The sequence below is a fragment of the Oncorhynchus kisutch genome, linkage group LG5, assembly GCF_002021735.2.
Source record: "Oncorhynchus kisutch isolate 150728-3 linkage group LG5, Okis_V2, whole genome shotgun sequence".
NCBI lineage: Eukaryota > Metazoa > Chordata > Actinopteri > Salmoniformes > Salmonidae > Oncorhynchus > Oncorhynchus kisutch.
The window spans coordinates 7558414-7574725 of NC_034178.2; the positions used below are offsets into that span (position 1 = coordinate 7558414).

The 16312-nt window shown below is 44.0% G+C and overlaps 1 protein-coding gene across 1 annotated transcript in view; it reads left to right on the forward strand.

Annotated features, from left to right (window-relative positions):
• The window catches only part of LOC109890408 (potassium voltage-gated channel subfamily H member 7), a 69299-nt gene that overhangs the window by 44827 nt on the left and 8160 nt on the right, over positions 1–16312 (forward strand). The window contains exons 7-14 of the mRNA XM_031824333.1: positions 4624–4862; positions 5157–5317; positions 5547–5746; positions 6359–6361; positions 8314–8566; positions 14038–14243; positions 14382–14481; positions 15444–15740. Coding sequence (XP_031680193.1) covers positions 4624–4862; positions 5157–5317; positions 5547–5746; positions 6359–6361; positions 8314–8566; positions 14038–14243; positions 14382–14481; positions 15444–15740 — 1459 coding nt within the window. The remainder of the gene's footprint in view (positions 1–4623; positions 4863–5156; positions 5318–5546; positions 5747–6358; positions 6362–8313; positions 8567–14037; positions 14244–14381; positions 14482–15443; positions 15741–16312) is intronic.

Consider the following 16312-nt stretch of genomic DNA (forward strand, 5'->3'; position numbering starts at 1 on the left):
GAGGGAGAGATGTGCTCCTGCGTATGAGAGGGAAAGAGGAAGAGAGAGGGACGATTTATCTACTCTGATTACACCCACAGGATGTCAATATCTCAGCCGAGCAGCGACTGCTAAGTGTGTCCCTTGCTGGCACATCACAGAGCGGGACAGAAGAGGGTACATGATGTTCCAGAAAGAAAAAAAAGATGTCTCCTGCAAAATGATGACAAGTGAGCATGTGTAGGGAGCAGTGGTGTGTCAGAGCAGTGATTTGTCGAGTCATTATTTACCATCAGGTGTCTTGTACCAGAGAGTTACCCTCCATCTGGGTTTGTCAGTGAATGGCAGGAAGAGGAAGAGGAACAGACAGATTAGTGGTGCCATGCCACAGCGTGTGTCCATTGTAATATAGTGTTTCTCACTTTTCAGGAAATAAGCAGCAGAGGCTACATTTTATGATAACACGTGCAGGCTTTTTGTGTAAGTCCTGCAGCAACAACCAATTAAGAAAATTGACTTCCAAATTGAATTTGTTGATCATTTGAACGAGGTGTGTATCAGTGCTAGGCTGAAACAAAAGCCTGCATACCCAGACAGTAGTTTTCCAGGACCCAGATTCATGCCCGAGTTGAGCATGCGTAAATGCAACATAGTTGCCTTTTTATGGCCTTTTCTCTCTATGCGTAGTCTTACTTTAAATTGAAACATGAGAATAGCATGCTATTCACCCACTATTTGTTTGAGGTGGAGCTAGAATAAATGAAGGTGTGGAGGAGGTGTGTCTACAGATTCTGACCTTTATCTAATTCCCTCATAATTCCACCACCTTGACGCGCAATGAAACCATGAATAAGATCTAGCGAATTTACCGGTTCCAAGTGGAAAATGCATCTACTTCATTTCTTTCTGATAGAAATAGTACCGTTCTCCGTGCACTGTAGTTTACAACTTGGTAGGATCTATTGATAAGAGCTAGGTAAATGACTAATCCGTTTGGAGAAGGGGATCGTAAATACACATAGCAATTGTTTTTTCGATGATTTTTCCGAATCTGAAACCTGCCATATGGAAGAAAACTGAAAATCATATTTTTCACAGTGAAATAAGATATAAATAGCTGTGCCGTTATCCAGAATTGTTATTGTGTGCCCTCATAATTTGCATGGATGAAGTGTGGAGACCCATAGGCTTCTGTAGGGCTGGACCTCCCGAGTTGATGTATACGCTTTATATTGTTTTGATTATATGCTTTTCTCTGTTTGATTTTCCAGTTTGTATCATGATAAACATTAGCCAACACCAGGAGCCGCAGTCAGTAATACCCATATGGATTTATTTTTGCATCATTCATTTTCTTGAGGGTCGCTAGCATTAGTGGATCATATCTGGCAAACTTTGAGCAATATTTTGGGACATGTAGCCTATTTGAATCATTATGGAAATCAGACCACCCGGTTAAACCTGGAGCCTGGCACAACGTTCACAGCGACTAGACCGTTGTCATACATTTCCATGATTAGTGAGAATTAAGGTTATATTTATACAAAAAGGTAACTCCTTTTTCCTTCTTCCAATATTTAATGGATTGAATTTGAATATGACAGCTTTCAGGATGAATCAAACCACTGTATTCTTATTCATCAATATCCAGTATTTAGTGCGTAGACTCTCCCCCCAAAAATGTATGATTCATACATACTTTCCTAACCCTAAAATGTGCCGAAATAATCTGCAAGAGTATTTTTAAATCTAGTTGGTACTGAAACTGAGAACAATATGCATAGATGGCTTTCTTTCATTGATCCCCATATTCTGAACCTGTTCTCTTAATGTATTCTATTGAGTCTGTTGACAATTGTAATTAAAACCTTATTTAAAGAGATACATGTACTGAAAACCCCATTGAAAGATAACTCCACGAGAAAATATGTTGGCCAGCAAGTGGGAAGGTTTTCAGCAGTTGAATTAAATTTATACAGAGTGTGCAAGGTAGCCAACTAAATAAGGTAAATCTGTATACCAAATACTGATGAGTGCATAGGAAAGGCGTGCGTGATTGGCTATGAAAAGCCAACTGACATTTACTCCTGAGGTGCTGACCTGTTGCACCCTCGACAACCACTGTGATTATTATTATTTGACCACGCTGGTCATTTATGAACATTTGAACATCTTGGCCATGTTCTGTTATAATCTCCACCCGGCACAGGCTGAAGAGGACTGGTCACCCAGTCCAGGTTTCTTCCTAGGTTCTGGCCTTTTAGGGAGTTTTTCCTAGCCACCGTGCTTCTACACCTGCATTGTTTGCTGTTTGGGGTTTTAGGCTGGGTTTCTGTACAGCACTTTGTGACATCAGCTGATGTAAGAAGGGCTTTATAAATACATTTGATTGATTGATTGCGTAGGAAAGGCATCAATTCCTAAATCGGGATCGGGCCCCAGGAACGTAGTTAGAAAACCCTGTTGTAGCCAGTAGCCTATGGGATTATGTCTTCTATTTCAGACCACAAGCCATCACGTGTTGTCTGCCTATCAGGGGTTGTGTAGAGTGGACAGGCCAACACAGATGACTAGCAAACCCCATCCCCGGATTTATCATCAGGGTTGTTAGGGAGAAGCTTTAGCTCTCCACTCTTCAACTCACAAGCACTGCAGACTTAAGCAAGTACTTTAATCAACCATACACTAATATAGCCTACTAAAGCACCCCTTTTCACTCTGCACATCCGACATTCCAGTCAAGATCAACAGTTAGGACCAATTCTAAAAACCCGGAAAGAATTTCTGATTGATTTAGGATATGCCCTGTCTGTCTGAGACTGATTTCTCTTGCCGGTTGAGAAGTACACCCTTAGAAAAAAGGGTTCTTCGGCTGTCCCTATAGGAGAACCCTTTTTGGTTCCAGGGTTCTACATGGAAGCCAAAAGGGTTCTACCTGGAGCCAAAAAGTGTTCTTCGTAGCATTCTCCTTAGGGGCCTTTAATGAACACTTTCAGAGACAGAGAGCTGGTTTCAAGCGCAGGGCACAGCAGATGTTTATTGTAAAGGACCACAGAAGGAGTCAAGTAGTTGGGTCCAGGGGCAGGCAGAAGGTCATACACAGGGGGTCCAAAAAGGCAACAGTACAGACAGGGAAAAGTCTAATAACGTCGTCTGGGAGATCAGGCGATAGGTAGATAACAGGAAATCAGTACAGGCAGGGAATAGGTAAAAGGTAAAAGGTGTCGTTAGTGAGGCAGGCAGAAACTATCATACACTGGAGGATTACATTATGGGGAAACCAGCGCTCCAACTAGAAGTGTGTCACAAAACAAACAATACCTCACAAAGATGGGGTGCAAAGAACTGAACTAAATAGTGTGTGATAATGACATACAGGTGTGTGAACGGGTGATCAGAATTCAGGTGATTAGGATCTGGAGAGTCAGCTACATTCAGGGGATCTACGTGTTTGAGAGTGTGAGTTGGAAGCAGACGTTACAGGGACAGCCAAAGAATCCTTTTAGGGTCTAGATAACACCTTTTTTTCTAAGAGTAAAGTAGACTAAATCTGCTGTAAATGATTGCAGCGATCTAGAGGGAAGATCTAGGCGGATGGCCCGGGCGGTTTGTAATGGAGCTTTCAGAGACTCAGCAGTAGCATCCGTGTCCCTCACCAGAGCACATTCACCTGTGACAGAGTCAAGTCAGTGTTGCGCCATAAATCAGACCCCCTTCTATGAGACAAGGAACCATAGTCACTGTCAAATTGAATCTCATGTGTAAACGGGAGAAGCACCCTGTAAATAAATGTTTGCAGGTGCAGAGAGCTGAGTGACTGTAGAGGACAAGAAACAGTAGTAGTAATGACTTCCCTCAGGATATTACTATAATCGTTGGTCCTGAGGAGACGAGGAACAAACTATTAGAATTTCCCTAAGACTCACTTATGCTGTTTGCAGACTGTGCGACACGAATAAATCAGCTCTTATCTCATGGCAGGCCGTGGTCGTTTTTGTTGTTGTTGTCACCGTGTTAATTTAGCTGGGCAGGAACCGAGATGGAGAGATGCCAGGATCGAGACTGTTTAAATGAAACTGAACAGAAGGAGGGGTGGGAGGACAGGAGAGGCGTGGTGTTTGCTTTCATGCTGCCTGGCTGGAAGACTTGGATGTTCTCTGTCAAAAGCTCAGTTCTTTAAGATGTTCTTTTTTTATTGTTCTTTAAAAACATATTTTTTTCTGCAGTCATCTTAGTATGTAGCATGTAGGCTTGATAAATCCCCCTTTCCCCTTATTCCTCCTAACAACATTTTAGAATGACGGAAATATGTTATGTTATATTCGTATTATTGCCACTGCTCTCTGCTGGTTTAGACAGCAGTCTATTTTTTGCAGAGTTCCCTTCCATTGACACGCTGTCATGTTCAGTGATTTAGAAATTGGAATTAGAAACTGGATCGTGGTCATTTAGTCAAGCTTGATTGTAAACAGTACTATCTTAACCCTAACTCCTAACCTTTGATCTGACCTTAAGGTTACCCCTAATAACAACAAATTGCTTCCTGTTGTGGTGCATCCAATTAACAAATAACTTGCCTGGACTGTACTGCAACACTCAAACCCCCAGCCAATCACAGCTCTGTTTACTTCTATGTCCCCTCAGACCACAACTCTGATTGGGCTGCTGAAGACCGCCCGGCTGCTCCGACTAGTTCGCGTGGCCCGTAAGCTGGACCGATATTCAGAGTACGGTGCCGCCGTCCTTATGCTCCTCATGTGCATCTTCGCCCTCATTGCCCATTGGCTGGCCTGCATCTGGTACGCCATCGGCAATGTGGAGAAGCCCTATCTGGAGCACAAGATTGGCTGGCTGGATAACCTGGGCGTGTCCATTGGAAAGAGGTACTAGGCAAGCCAAAATATACTGAATTACTGAATATCATAACAACATGTACCATGGACTTGTGCCTCAATGTACCCCAATACTATTTACTGTATCACATGACTCTTTAATAACGATGCAGTTGAATGATCGGAAATCACTTTAGGATTTGTTAATTACACTAAGAAATATTGGTACAAAATCAGATTTATAAAAAAATATACTTTCCCCATTATTATGTTGGGATAATACTGTAGAAAAAATACAGTGAAATGTATCGAACCATGAACTGAGTGTACCGTCTCACCCCCCAGGTACAACTACAGTGACCCCAGCTCTGGCCCGTCCATCAAGGACAAATACGTCACGGCCCTCTATTTTACCTTCAGTAGTCTGACCAGCGTGGGCTTTGGCAACGTCTCCCCCAACACCAACTCCGAGAAGATCTTCTCCATCTGTGTCATGCTGATTGGCTGTGAGTGTTTAGACTGAAAACAGATGGAATGAATGAACGAACAAACAAATGAATACAGTATACATATTTCTACAATGAATCACTATTACTGTAAAGCCAAGTAGTACTACTCAATAAGTTATTGTACTACTATATTCCTAGCTACTGATTAATTAAGGGAAATTAGAATATTGCTAACAGTGATGACGACATGATGACCACCTGTCTGGTGTGATTCTCCCTCTCGCAGCCCTGATGTACGCCAGTATCTTTGGTAATGTGTCGGCCATCATCCAGCGGTTGTACTCTGGTACGGCGCGGTACCACCTGCAGATGCTCAGGGTCAAAGAATTCATCCGCTTCCACCAGATCCCCAACCCACTGAGGCAACGCCTGGAGGAGTACTTCCAACACGCCTGGAACTACACCAACGGCATCGACATGAATATGGTGCGAATGGGGGGGGAGTGTGGGGGGGTTGTGTAGGGAGGAGGGTGGGGGTGGGTGGGTGGGTGGGGGTGTAAGGGAGGCTGTGTGTGTGTGTGCGTGTTTGTGTGTGTGTGGGGCTAGTAAGTCTTCCAAGTGAGACTTTGGCAAAAAAAAATGCTCATATTGGGACATAATGTTAGTCATATGGTGGGATAAGGGAATAGATAATGGTTAAGTCTCAGATTGATGATTCAGATTGCTCCTGTTCTTCAATAGGTTTTTCATGTTCAGCCCCACAGTTTGACGATGCGGTTATGTTACTGCCTTGCTGTGTTTCTCCTACAGTACTTAGCTTCTCGGTGAAGCTGTTCAATGTTTTTTTCTGACCTTAAACAACCTTGTCTCCATGACGGTTCTTACCATTAACATATAGCCCAGTGTGTTCCCTTAGCGACATGGTTATATGACATTATTATGATCTTGATTAGGATTCTAAACTCTAGAATGAAAGCCATGGATACTGTATGTAAACCGGCTTTTCCCCTGGTGATGTTAACTGTACTTATTTAAATGTGTCTTTTCCATGTCTGCCTCATGTCAAATGGAATGACTTCATCACTCTGGTAAGAGCAGGAGGTACTGTGTTCAAAGAAACGTGTTGTTTTCTAAAAAAGGCATAGTGTAGTAAATCGTTGACCAAGACGAAAATCAAAGAATACAATTATTAAAATCCATAACTTTGTCTTTATAGTCTAGATAAAAAGCATGTGAATTTGAAGGCATGCTCCCCAGTTACTTTTAAATACTGTAGTCCTCTCTAGATCATGCCTTGTACACTGAGTATAGAAAACATTAAGAACACCTTCCTAATACTGAGTTGCAACCCCACTTTTGCCCTCAGAACAGCCTCAATTCGTCAGCACATGGACTCTACAAGGTGTCGAAAGCGTTCCACAGGGATACTGGCCCATGTTGACTCCAATGCTTCTGATAGTTGTGTCAAGTTGGCTGGATGTCCTTTGGGTGGTGGACTATTCTTGATACACATGGGAAATTGTTGAGCGTGAAAACCCAGCAGTGTTGCAGTTCTTGTCACACTCAAACAGGTGCGCCTGGTACCTACTACATTACCCCGTTCAAAGGCGCTTAAATATTTTGTCTTGCCCATTCACCCTCTGAATGGCACACATACACAATCCATATCTCAATTGTCTCAAGGCTTAAAAATCCTTCTTTAACCTGTCTCCTCCCCTTCATCTACACTGATTGAAGTGGATTTAACATGTGACATCAATAAGGGATCATAGCTTTCACCTGGAAAAAGCAGGTGTTCTTAATGTTTTGTCCACTCAGTGTACATACTGACTTCCCTATTGCATGCCAGTCAGTAGTATAACCCTCAGTGCTTCTAGCAGCCCATATTGTTCATCACAGATTGACTTGCATGTGGCTTGCCACAAGGTCACCGTTTGCACGAAATCTGTGTGTTCAAACACAATCACATAATTTTATATGGCAGTTAGAGGCACAGACAGCCTGGCACTGCCAGGTTTCCCTCCATGTGGGAGGCTTGGCACACATGTCCAGCGATATTGCACCTGCACTTGCCAAATGTTGTTCAATCTCTCCTTTCCAAAATCTTCTGCTATGATTTTATTCCCCAACTATTGAAAAATAGCCTGTCTTTTTCAAGAAATGTAGATTTGTCCAGATTAGTTTTTTGTTAATAAGGTCATTGTTTTGTATGTGATATAGAGTAAGAATGTTTTATTGTTTAATTTTCCCCTTTTGTGTGTTTGAAGCCTTCCCTTGCCCTCTGGTCCTCTGTGATTTCACAGTTCAATATTTGATCCTCTGTTTACAGTCATCTCATGACCTTTAACCTGTAACCTTTGACCCTGTGTGGTGTTCAGTCCCAGGCAAATTACTTGTTTTCCAATTGAGGGCATTAATGTCACTGAATCATTTAGGTGACATTTTTTCCAGTGATACTATTTGCATTTAAGCATGTAGTAATTGAAATAGTTGAAATACTTTTGTCACTCTGATCCTTAAACTCTAAATGACATGACAGGTTAATTCAGTTTTGAGGTAAGTATTTTATTTATTCATTTTTATAATAAATCTGAATCACAGACACTAATGAGACCCCACGAAGATAGAAAGTTCCCTCATGAGCACACTTGTGCTAATTATTTATTTAGGGAAGGCGTGTTTCCATGTTTGTTTCCATGTTTTCCTAGTTTGTTGTGTCTTGTATAGCAGTGTTGGATATCCATCTGTTTACCCCCACCTGCTAGTACTCTGATTAAAAACTATGAAAAGATGCCATAAAAATATCCCCTCAAACAGTCACATATGACAATGCAGTATTTAGATTTTGAGAAGAAGACCAAAACACAATTGGCAATTGTATCAACCCACTGGATTCCAAACCAAATCTGACTCGCAAACTCAAACCAAACCCCCACCCAAAGACGTCTCAAGTTAGTTTGACAGCACACCCTCTGATAACACCATAAACGCTTCCATCCCATTCCTATCTGACCATTCTCCTATTGCTGTGGCCTGTCTTTTCACGCCCCCAGGTCCTAAAGGGTTTCCCAGAGTGTCTCCAGGCTGATATCTGCCTCCACCTCAACGCGACTCTGCTCCAGGGCTGCAAGGCATTCCAAGGGGCTACTAAGGGCTGCCTGAGGGCCCTGGCCATGAGGTTCAAGACCACGCACTCCCCACCGGGCGACACACTGGTTCACTGTGGAGACGTGCTTACTGCCCTCTACTTCTTGTCCCGGGGGTCCATCGAAATCCTCAAGGAAGACATTGTGGTGGCCATTTTGGGTATGCGCTACTCAAATGTGGACGTTGTTTATTGTTTCACATTGTTGATTAATATATCTTTATTCAACCTGGTAGGTTATTGAATACACATTATCTTTCACAAGAACAACCTGATGAAAGGTTGCAATTAAAACCAAGTTTCATTGTTTACATCCATTTGACACTTCAGAGGTATTTTGTGCTTTGTAAAAAAGTCCCCAACCGAAATATACGCGAGACACTAGTTACTGCAACAATAACTTTGTCTTTGTATTCATGTCGGGCTGTGGAAGGTGTGCTGTTCTCCAGTAAATTGACATCCTGAAGATGTGGCTGTGTGAATACCTATGGCTGTGTGAATACCTATGGCTGTGTGAATACTTCCTTACTGGATGTTCACACTACTCAAACACTTCTAATGATTTCCCTCTGCCTGAAGGTCAGCTTAATCAGGCTGTTTGGATGAGAAACAGTCTTAGAACAGCTGCACTGCAGGCACACTTTCAAACACTGTTTTTGTCTCTAAACAGTTCAAGTGGTACTGGAAATGAATAGTAACACAGCACAGTTCAGGTGTCCCAGTGCTGCACTTCTCATCAAAGTGTGTGTGTGTGTGTCTCTTGCCTCTCTGTGTGTGTCTGTATACCCTCTGTGTACTGTTTATTAGAGGATAGTCTCGCTATTCTGCTATGCCTGGGTGAGCAGCTGACATCTCTAATGAGCACAGATTCTCATGGCTCCCTCCAAGAACAAACTGTGATAGACAATAGCGCTGTATAGGAGGGTTTTATAGCTGGGAGAAGAGAGAGAGAGGTAGAGGATAAAGGAGAGAGCGATAGAGGGGAAGATAAAGAGTGGGGGGCGAGATGGGGGGAGAGAGAGAGAGAGAGAGAGATGGGGGCGGGGGGGGGGGGAGACAGAGAGAGAGACAGAGAGAGAGAGTGTAGAGAGTGGGTGGAGGGAGAGAGGGGAACGTAGGGTGGTTTATTGGATCATGTATTATGCTATCTAATTGCCTGCTGAGGGTGATGGAGTGTTGGTGGGGTTAGCAGTCGCTGCTCGCAGGAGATATTGACATCCCTGGGATGTAATCAGAGTAAATCTCCCCTTCATCTCTCCTTCCTTCTTTCCCATCTCCTTTATCTCTCTCTCTCTCTCTCTCTGTTTCTCTCTCTCTCTTTCTCGGCGTCAGCCCAGCGCCAAGCAAGTGTTACAGGCTAAGCATTGTATAAACTGCTCATTTCTCACTCAGCCAATGAGCTTCAGCAAAACGCAGCGACACAATAGGGTCATGGGAAGACGGCGGTCGTGTTCCCCTGCTCAGACATTGCTGATGCATGCCAGATCTTACAACTCCTGGATAAGTATCTTGCGCATCAGTTAACCACATTATACAGTATGTTATAGCAATCTGATGGCTGACGTTACAGTTGCTGACATGGCAGGTAACCATTGGTTGACACATGCAACATCTGAGCAGGGGAAAAACCACAGGTGTGTTGAATGAGATGTGGGTTAATAAGGACTCATTTACCAACGGTAGTCACACAAATGCTAGTCAAGTATTTCTATGCAAATTCTATTGTGAATTAGTCATTGCAATTAGTGTCTAATCGACAGAGAGCAATAAATAATGAATTGTATCTGTAAAATAGATGTTGCATCGAGCTTTTGAAGTTAAAATGGTGAACTGACCAGAGGAAAGACTAGGTGCTTGTCCTTACTCTCACCTTAACGCCTGCCCAGGTTTGGACAACGCCGTATTCGTTCATTTGACCATGGAGATCTAGGCCAAGAGCCAGGGCATGCTGTGGGGCAGGAACACACACACACACACACACACACACACACACACACATGTTGGTATCTCTGGAGGTGACAGGACAGGATATCACTACCATACCAACACTGTAAACTGACAGGTCTGCGCAAAGGGAAGTCAGGCGTGAAATAATGATATGACTGAGCCTCTTGGTCATTCCAGGTCAGCCCTATAGACATTCACACTGTCTCCCTGTTGTCATATAGTCACAGCCCTATAGACATTCACACTGTCTCCCTGTTGTCATATAGTCACAGCCCTATAGACATTCACACTGCCTCCCTGTTGTCATATAGTCACAGCCCTATAGACATTCACACTACCTCCCAGTTGTCATATAGTCACAGCCCTATAGACATTCACACTGTCTCCCTGTTGTCCTATAGTCACAGCCCTATAGACATTCACACTGTCTCCCTGTTGTCATATAGTCACAGCCCTATAGACATTCACACTACCTCCCTGTTGTCATATAGTCACAGCCCTATAGACATTCACACTACCTCCCTGTTGTCATATAGTCACAGCCCTATAGACATTCACACTGTCTCCCTGTTGTCATATAGTCACAGCCCTATAGACATTCACACTGTCTCCCTGTTGTCATATAGTCACAGCCCTATAGACATTCACACTGTCTCCCTGTTGTCATATAGTCACAGCCCTATAGACATTCACACTACCTCCCTGTTGTCATATAGTCACAGCCCTATAGACATTCACACTGTCTCCCTGTTGTCATATAGACACAGCCCTATAGACATTCACACTACCTCCCTGTTGTCCTATAGTCACAGCCCTATAGACATTCACACTACCTCCCTGTTGTCATATAGTCACAGCCCTATAGACATTCACACTGTCTCCCTGTTGTCCTATAGTCACAGCCCTATAGACATTCACACTGTCTCCCTGTTGTCATATAGTCACAGCCCTATAGACATTCACACTACCTCCCTGTTGTCATATAGTCACAGCCCTATAGACATTCACACTACCTCCCTGTTGTCCTATAGTCACAGCCCTATAGACATTCACACTACCTCCCTGTTGTCATATAGTCACAGCCCTATAGACATTCACACTGTCTCCCTGTTGTCCTATAGTCACAGCCCTATAGACATTCACACTACCTCCCTGTTGTCATATAGTCACAGCCCTATAGACATTCACACTGTCTCCCTGTTGTCATATAGTCACAGCCCTATAGACATTCACACTGTCTCCCTGTTGTCATATAGTCACAGCCCTATAGACATTCACACTACCTCCCTGTTGTCCTATAAGGAAGTGGCAGAAGGACAGGTATACATTTAACAGTGCATTTGGAAATGATTCAGACGCTTTCACTCTTTCTACATTTTGTTACATTACAGCCTTATTCTAAAATGGATGGTCATTAATCTACAAAATTCAAAAGGCACTCGCACATCTGAGCAATCTAATTTGCAGGTGCATGGCAACAATTGAACAAGATGAAGGAAAAAGGAAACCGCACACTGCTCTTGATAGTATCACCGATCTTTAATAAGCTTACGTCAGAGCTCTGACGAAGGCCGTGTGGCCGATACGTAAGCTTATTAAAGATCTGTGATACTACCAAGAGCAGTGTGCGGTTTCCTTTTTCCTTCACGTCATTAATCTACAAAATGCCCCATAACGACAAAGTATAAACACGTTCTTATACATTTTTTCTCGTGTCTTCAAAATATACAAACTGAAACATGTTACGTGTGCTCCCTCTCCGGCCTCTAGGTCACCAGGCTGCTTATTATTGCGCACACCTGTCACGCGCGTCAGCAACTAATGACAATCACCTGGACTCCATCACCTCCTTGAATACCTGCCCAATTTATGTCCCTCCCTTTGGCTCCTTCCCCAGGCGTTATTGTTCCTGTTTCAGTTTCATGTCTGTGCGTTGTTTGTGTTTCTTGTTTTGAATGGTGTTTCATTTATTGATTAAACGTTTCACTCCCTGAACTTGCTTCCCGACTTCCAGCGCACACGTTACAAAACATCACATTTACGTAAATATTCAGACCCTTTACTCAGTACTTTTTTGAAGCACCTTTGGCAGCGATTACAGCCTTGAGTCTTCTTGGGTATGACGCTACATGCATGGCACACCTGTATTTGGGGAGTTTCTCCCATTATTTTCTGCAGATCCTCTCAAGCTCTGTCGGGTTTGATGGGGAGCATCGCTGCACAGCTATTTTCATGTCTCTCCAGAAATGTTCGATCGGGTTCAAGTCCGGGTAACTCAAGAACATTCAGAGACTTGTCTCGAAGCCACTCCTGCATTGTCTTGGCGGTGTGCTTAGGTTTGTTGTCCTGTTGGAAGGTGAACCTTCGCCCCAGTCTGAGGTCCTGAGCGTTATGGACCAGGTTTTCATCAAGGATCTCTCTGTGCTCCATTCATCTTTCCCTCGATTCTAACTAGTCTCCCAGTCCCTGCCGCTGAAAAACATCCCCACAATATGATATTGCCATCACCATGCTTCATCGTCGGGATGGTATTGGCCAGATGATGAGCGGTGCCTGGTTTCCTCCAGACGTGACGCTTGGTATTCAGGCCAAAGAGTTCAATCTTGGATTCATCAGGCCAGAGAATCTTGTTTCTCATGGTCTGAGAGTCCTTTAGATGCCTTTAGGCAAACTCCAAGCAGGCTGTCATGGGCCTTTTACTTATGAGTGGCTTCTGTCTGGACACTCTACCATAAAGCCCTGATTGTGGGAGTGCTGCAGAGATGGTTGTCCTTCTGGAAGGTTCTCCCATCTCCACAGAGGATCTCTGGAGCTCTGTCAGAGTGACCATCGGGTTCTTGATCACATCCCTGACCAAGGCCCTTTTCTCCGATTGCTCAGTTTGGCCTGGCGGCCAGCTCTAGGAAGAGTCTTGGTGGTTCCAAACTTCTTCCATTTAAGAATGATGGAGGCCACTGTGTTCTTGGGCACTTTCAATGCTGCAGAAATGTTTTGGTACCCTTCCCCAGATCTGTACCTGGACACAATCCTGTCTTGGAGCTCTACGGACAATTCCTTCAACCTCATGGCTTGGTTTTTGCTCTGACATGCACTGTTAACTGTGGGACCTTATACAGACAGGTGTGTGCCTTTCCAAATCATGTCCAATCGATTGAATTTACCAGAGGTGGACTTCAAGTTGTAGAAACATCTCAAGGATGATCAATGGAAACAGGATGCACCTGAGCTTGATTTCACGTCTAATAGCAAAGGGTTTCTGTTTTTTATTTTTAACACATTTGCTCAAATTTCCACAAACCTGTTTTCGCTTTGTCATTATGGGGTATTGTGTGTAGATTGATGTGATAAAAAATATATATTTTAGAATAAGATTGTAATGTAACAAAATGTGGAAAATAGGTCTGAATACTTTCCAAATGCACTGTTAGATGACCTCAACAGACAGCTGAGCTGCATTATGGGGAATACACCAGGTGGTTCAGCTGTTTGTGGGTCAAGGCATGTGTGTCATTATGTGCATGTTATATTTCACCATGTTTATCAAACCTTTATCTTTCTTTCTCTCCCTCTCTCCCTTCCATTTACCTCTCCCCTTTATCTCTCTACCCACTCCCACTCCCCCTTCCCTACCTCCCTCTCCCTCTCTCCTCCCTCCCCCTCTCTCCTCATTCTCTCTCTCTTCCAGGGAAGAATGACATCTTTGGGGAGATGATCCACCTGTACGCCAAGCCGGGGAAGGCCAACGCGGACGTGCGGGCGCTCAGCTACTGTGACCTGCACACCATCCAGAGGGAGGAGATCCTGGAGGTGCTTGACATGTACCCCGAGTTCGCCGACTACTTCCTCAGCAACCTGGAGCTGACCTTTAACCTCCGAGACGAGAGCGGCAAGGTAAATACAGACGGACTGACAGACAGACATATGGAAGGACAGAAGGATGGATGGATTGGTGGGTGGATGGATGGATGGACCATGTGACCGGTAGGCAGCACAGGTACCATTTTAAGTGGTGTATTTTCTTGTATGCAGCCTCAGAATGCAGAGTCAGTCTACCCCTCCCCCAGTGATTCTGATGGGGATGACATCAAATGCAGAAGAAGGCTCACTAACAAGAGGAAATCTTCCGCAGGTGAGTTGAGGTGGTTTTTATGACAACTCTTTTTCAAACAGTTCAACTGAGCCAGCCTGTTTTATACAATATCATGCATTTTAGTTATTTAGGAGACGCTCTTATCCAGAGCAATTAGGGTTAAGTGCCTTGCTCAAGGGCACATCGAGAGAGAGAATATTCCCCACCTAGTTGGCTCTGGGATTCGAACCGTCGACCTTTCACTTTTAACCGCTAGGATACCTGCCTTCATGAAAGTGTCTCCAAGTTTGAGAAGACTGTATTCATACACAGGGAATAGTTTTCATTTGGCTTCTAAGAGCTCTGTAAATTGGGAGGCATTGTTGCAACACACCACTCAACAGTTTGGTATCCATTCAAACTAATTAAAGTGGTCACCATGGTTACGGTTTTTCAGAATACAGATCCATCTCCTAAAATAAACCCCTCTCCCACCATGTCATGTTGACCTGTACTGTAGATTGTCCAAATGTGTTTTTGTCAAATTCAGACAGATTATACCACATTAAAATTATGGCAATTAATGTTCTACATTTTTCAGCCATATCATATACTTCAATGCATGCCATTGGATGTTATCTCTCCTGTAATTATTTTCCTTCACATTTACTGACAGTTTCCCTCTCTGCTCACCTTCCCTCTGCTTCTGTAAAGGCAAAGTTGCAAGCACACAATGAAATGTATAGAGTATCTTTACGGCAGCAAGGCTCTGAGGCAGCAGCAGATCTGGTGGGGACCGTTTAGAGCACGACACCTTCCTATTGTTTGATCTGCCGAGCTGCTGCCTCCCAGAGGAGCTGTCTGCAACAAAGAACCCAGTGTTCCTCCAACACACACTCACTCACACACAAATGCACGCACACACACACACAGACATGCATGGATGCACACACACACATGCATGCATGCCCACACGCACGCACAGACACACTCATCCTGATTGCCCTCCTCCTTCCCCACAGGGACCCAGATCAAAGAGACGTCGGTGTTCTGCGATGGTGGTGAGCGGGAGAGGCAGCTCTACCCCTCCTCCCAGGCTGTAGCCACCGTGGTAGAGGAGAGGAGAGACTCAGAGGAGGAGAGGGAAGAGGAAGAAGAGGAGGAGGAGGGAGGGGAGGGGGAGGAGCAGAGGCCTCTGTGCTCGGGGGGGCAGGGTTACCCCTTGGTGAGGGACCACACCTTGGGACTTGGGCTGGGGGACGTTGTTCCGGACGCGTCAGGGGGAGGAGACAATGTGGAGAGGAGCCAGTCTTATAAAGGTAGAGTTAGAAGCCACTAAAGATCCCTACAACAATGCTTTTAATGGCTAGGCCATTTTGGCTAGACCAAAAGCTGACCCACCAATTCAAATGAACTCCACAACCATTATAAGATCAAAATAACTCATTTTATCTTGCAACAACGACCTGGTAAAATGTCCATACCAGAAATAACCTTCAGTGAGTGTATGGGTAGCACAGCACCGAAGCCAGAGGGCCCAAAACAACCAATGGTCACACGACAAGACATGTCCTTTCAAGCCCTTTTCTACAGAATATTGAGTAACTGTACTGTAATTAATTTGGATAAAGGAAATTACCCTGGGCCACTGGAGCAGGATGTCACACATATTAAAAATCCAAACAAGGATTAGGGCTCATCGCCACGGCAACTACCATTATAAGAGGATTATTTATATCCGACAACCAACCAGGGTCATTGGTCTGGAAATGCAGGGTTTCGAACACACTCTGTTAGATGTTTTCATTTACTGTATATATACTGTTATTCAGTGGTAGAAAATGCATCAATGATAATATTAAAGCAGAGTGCCTCGACTGACACAGTATCC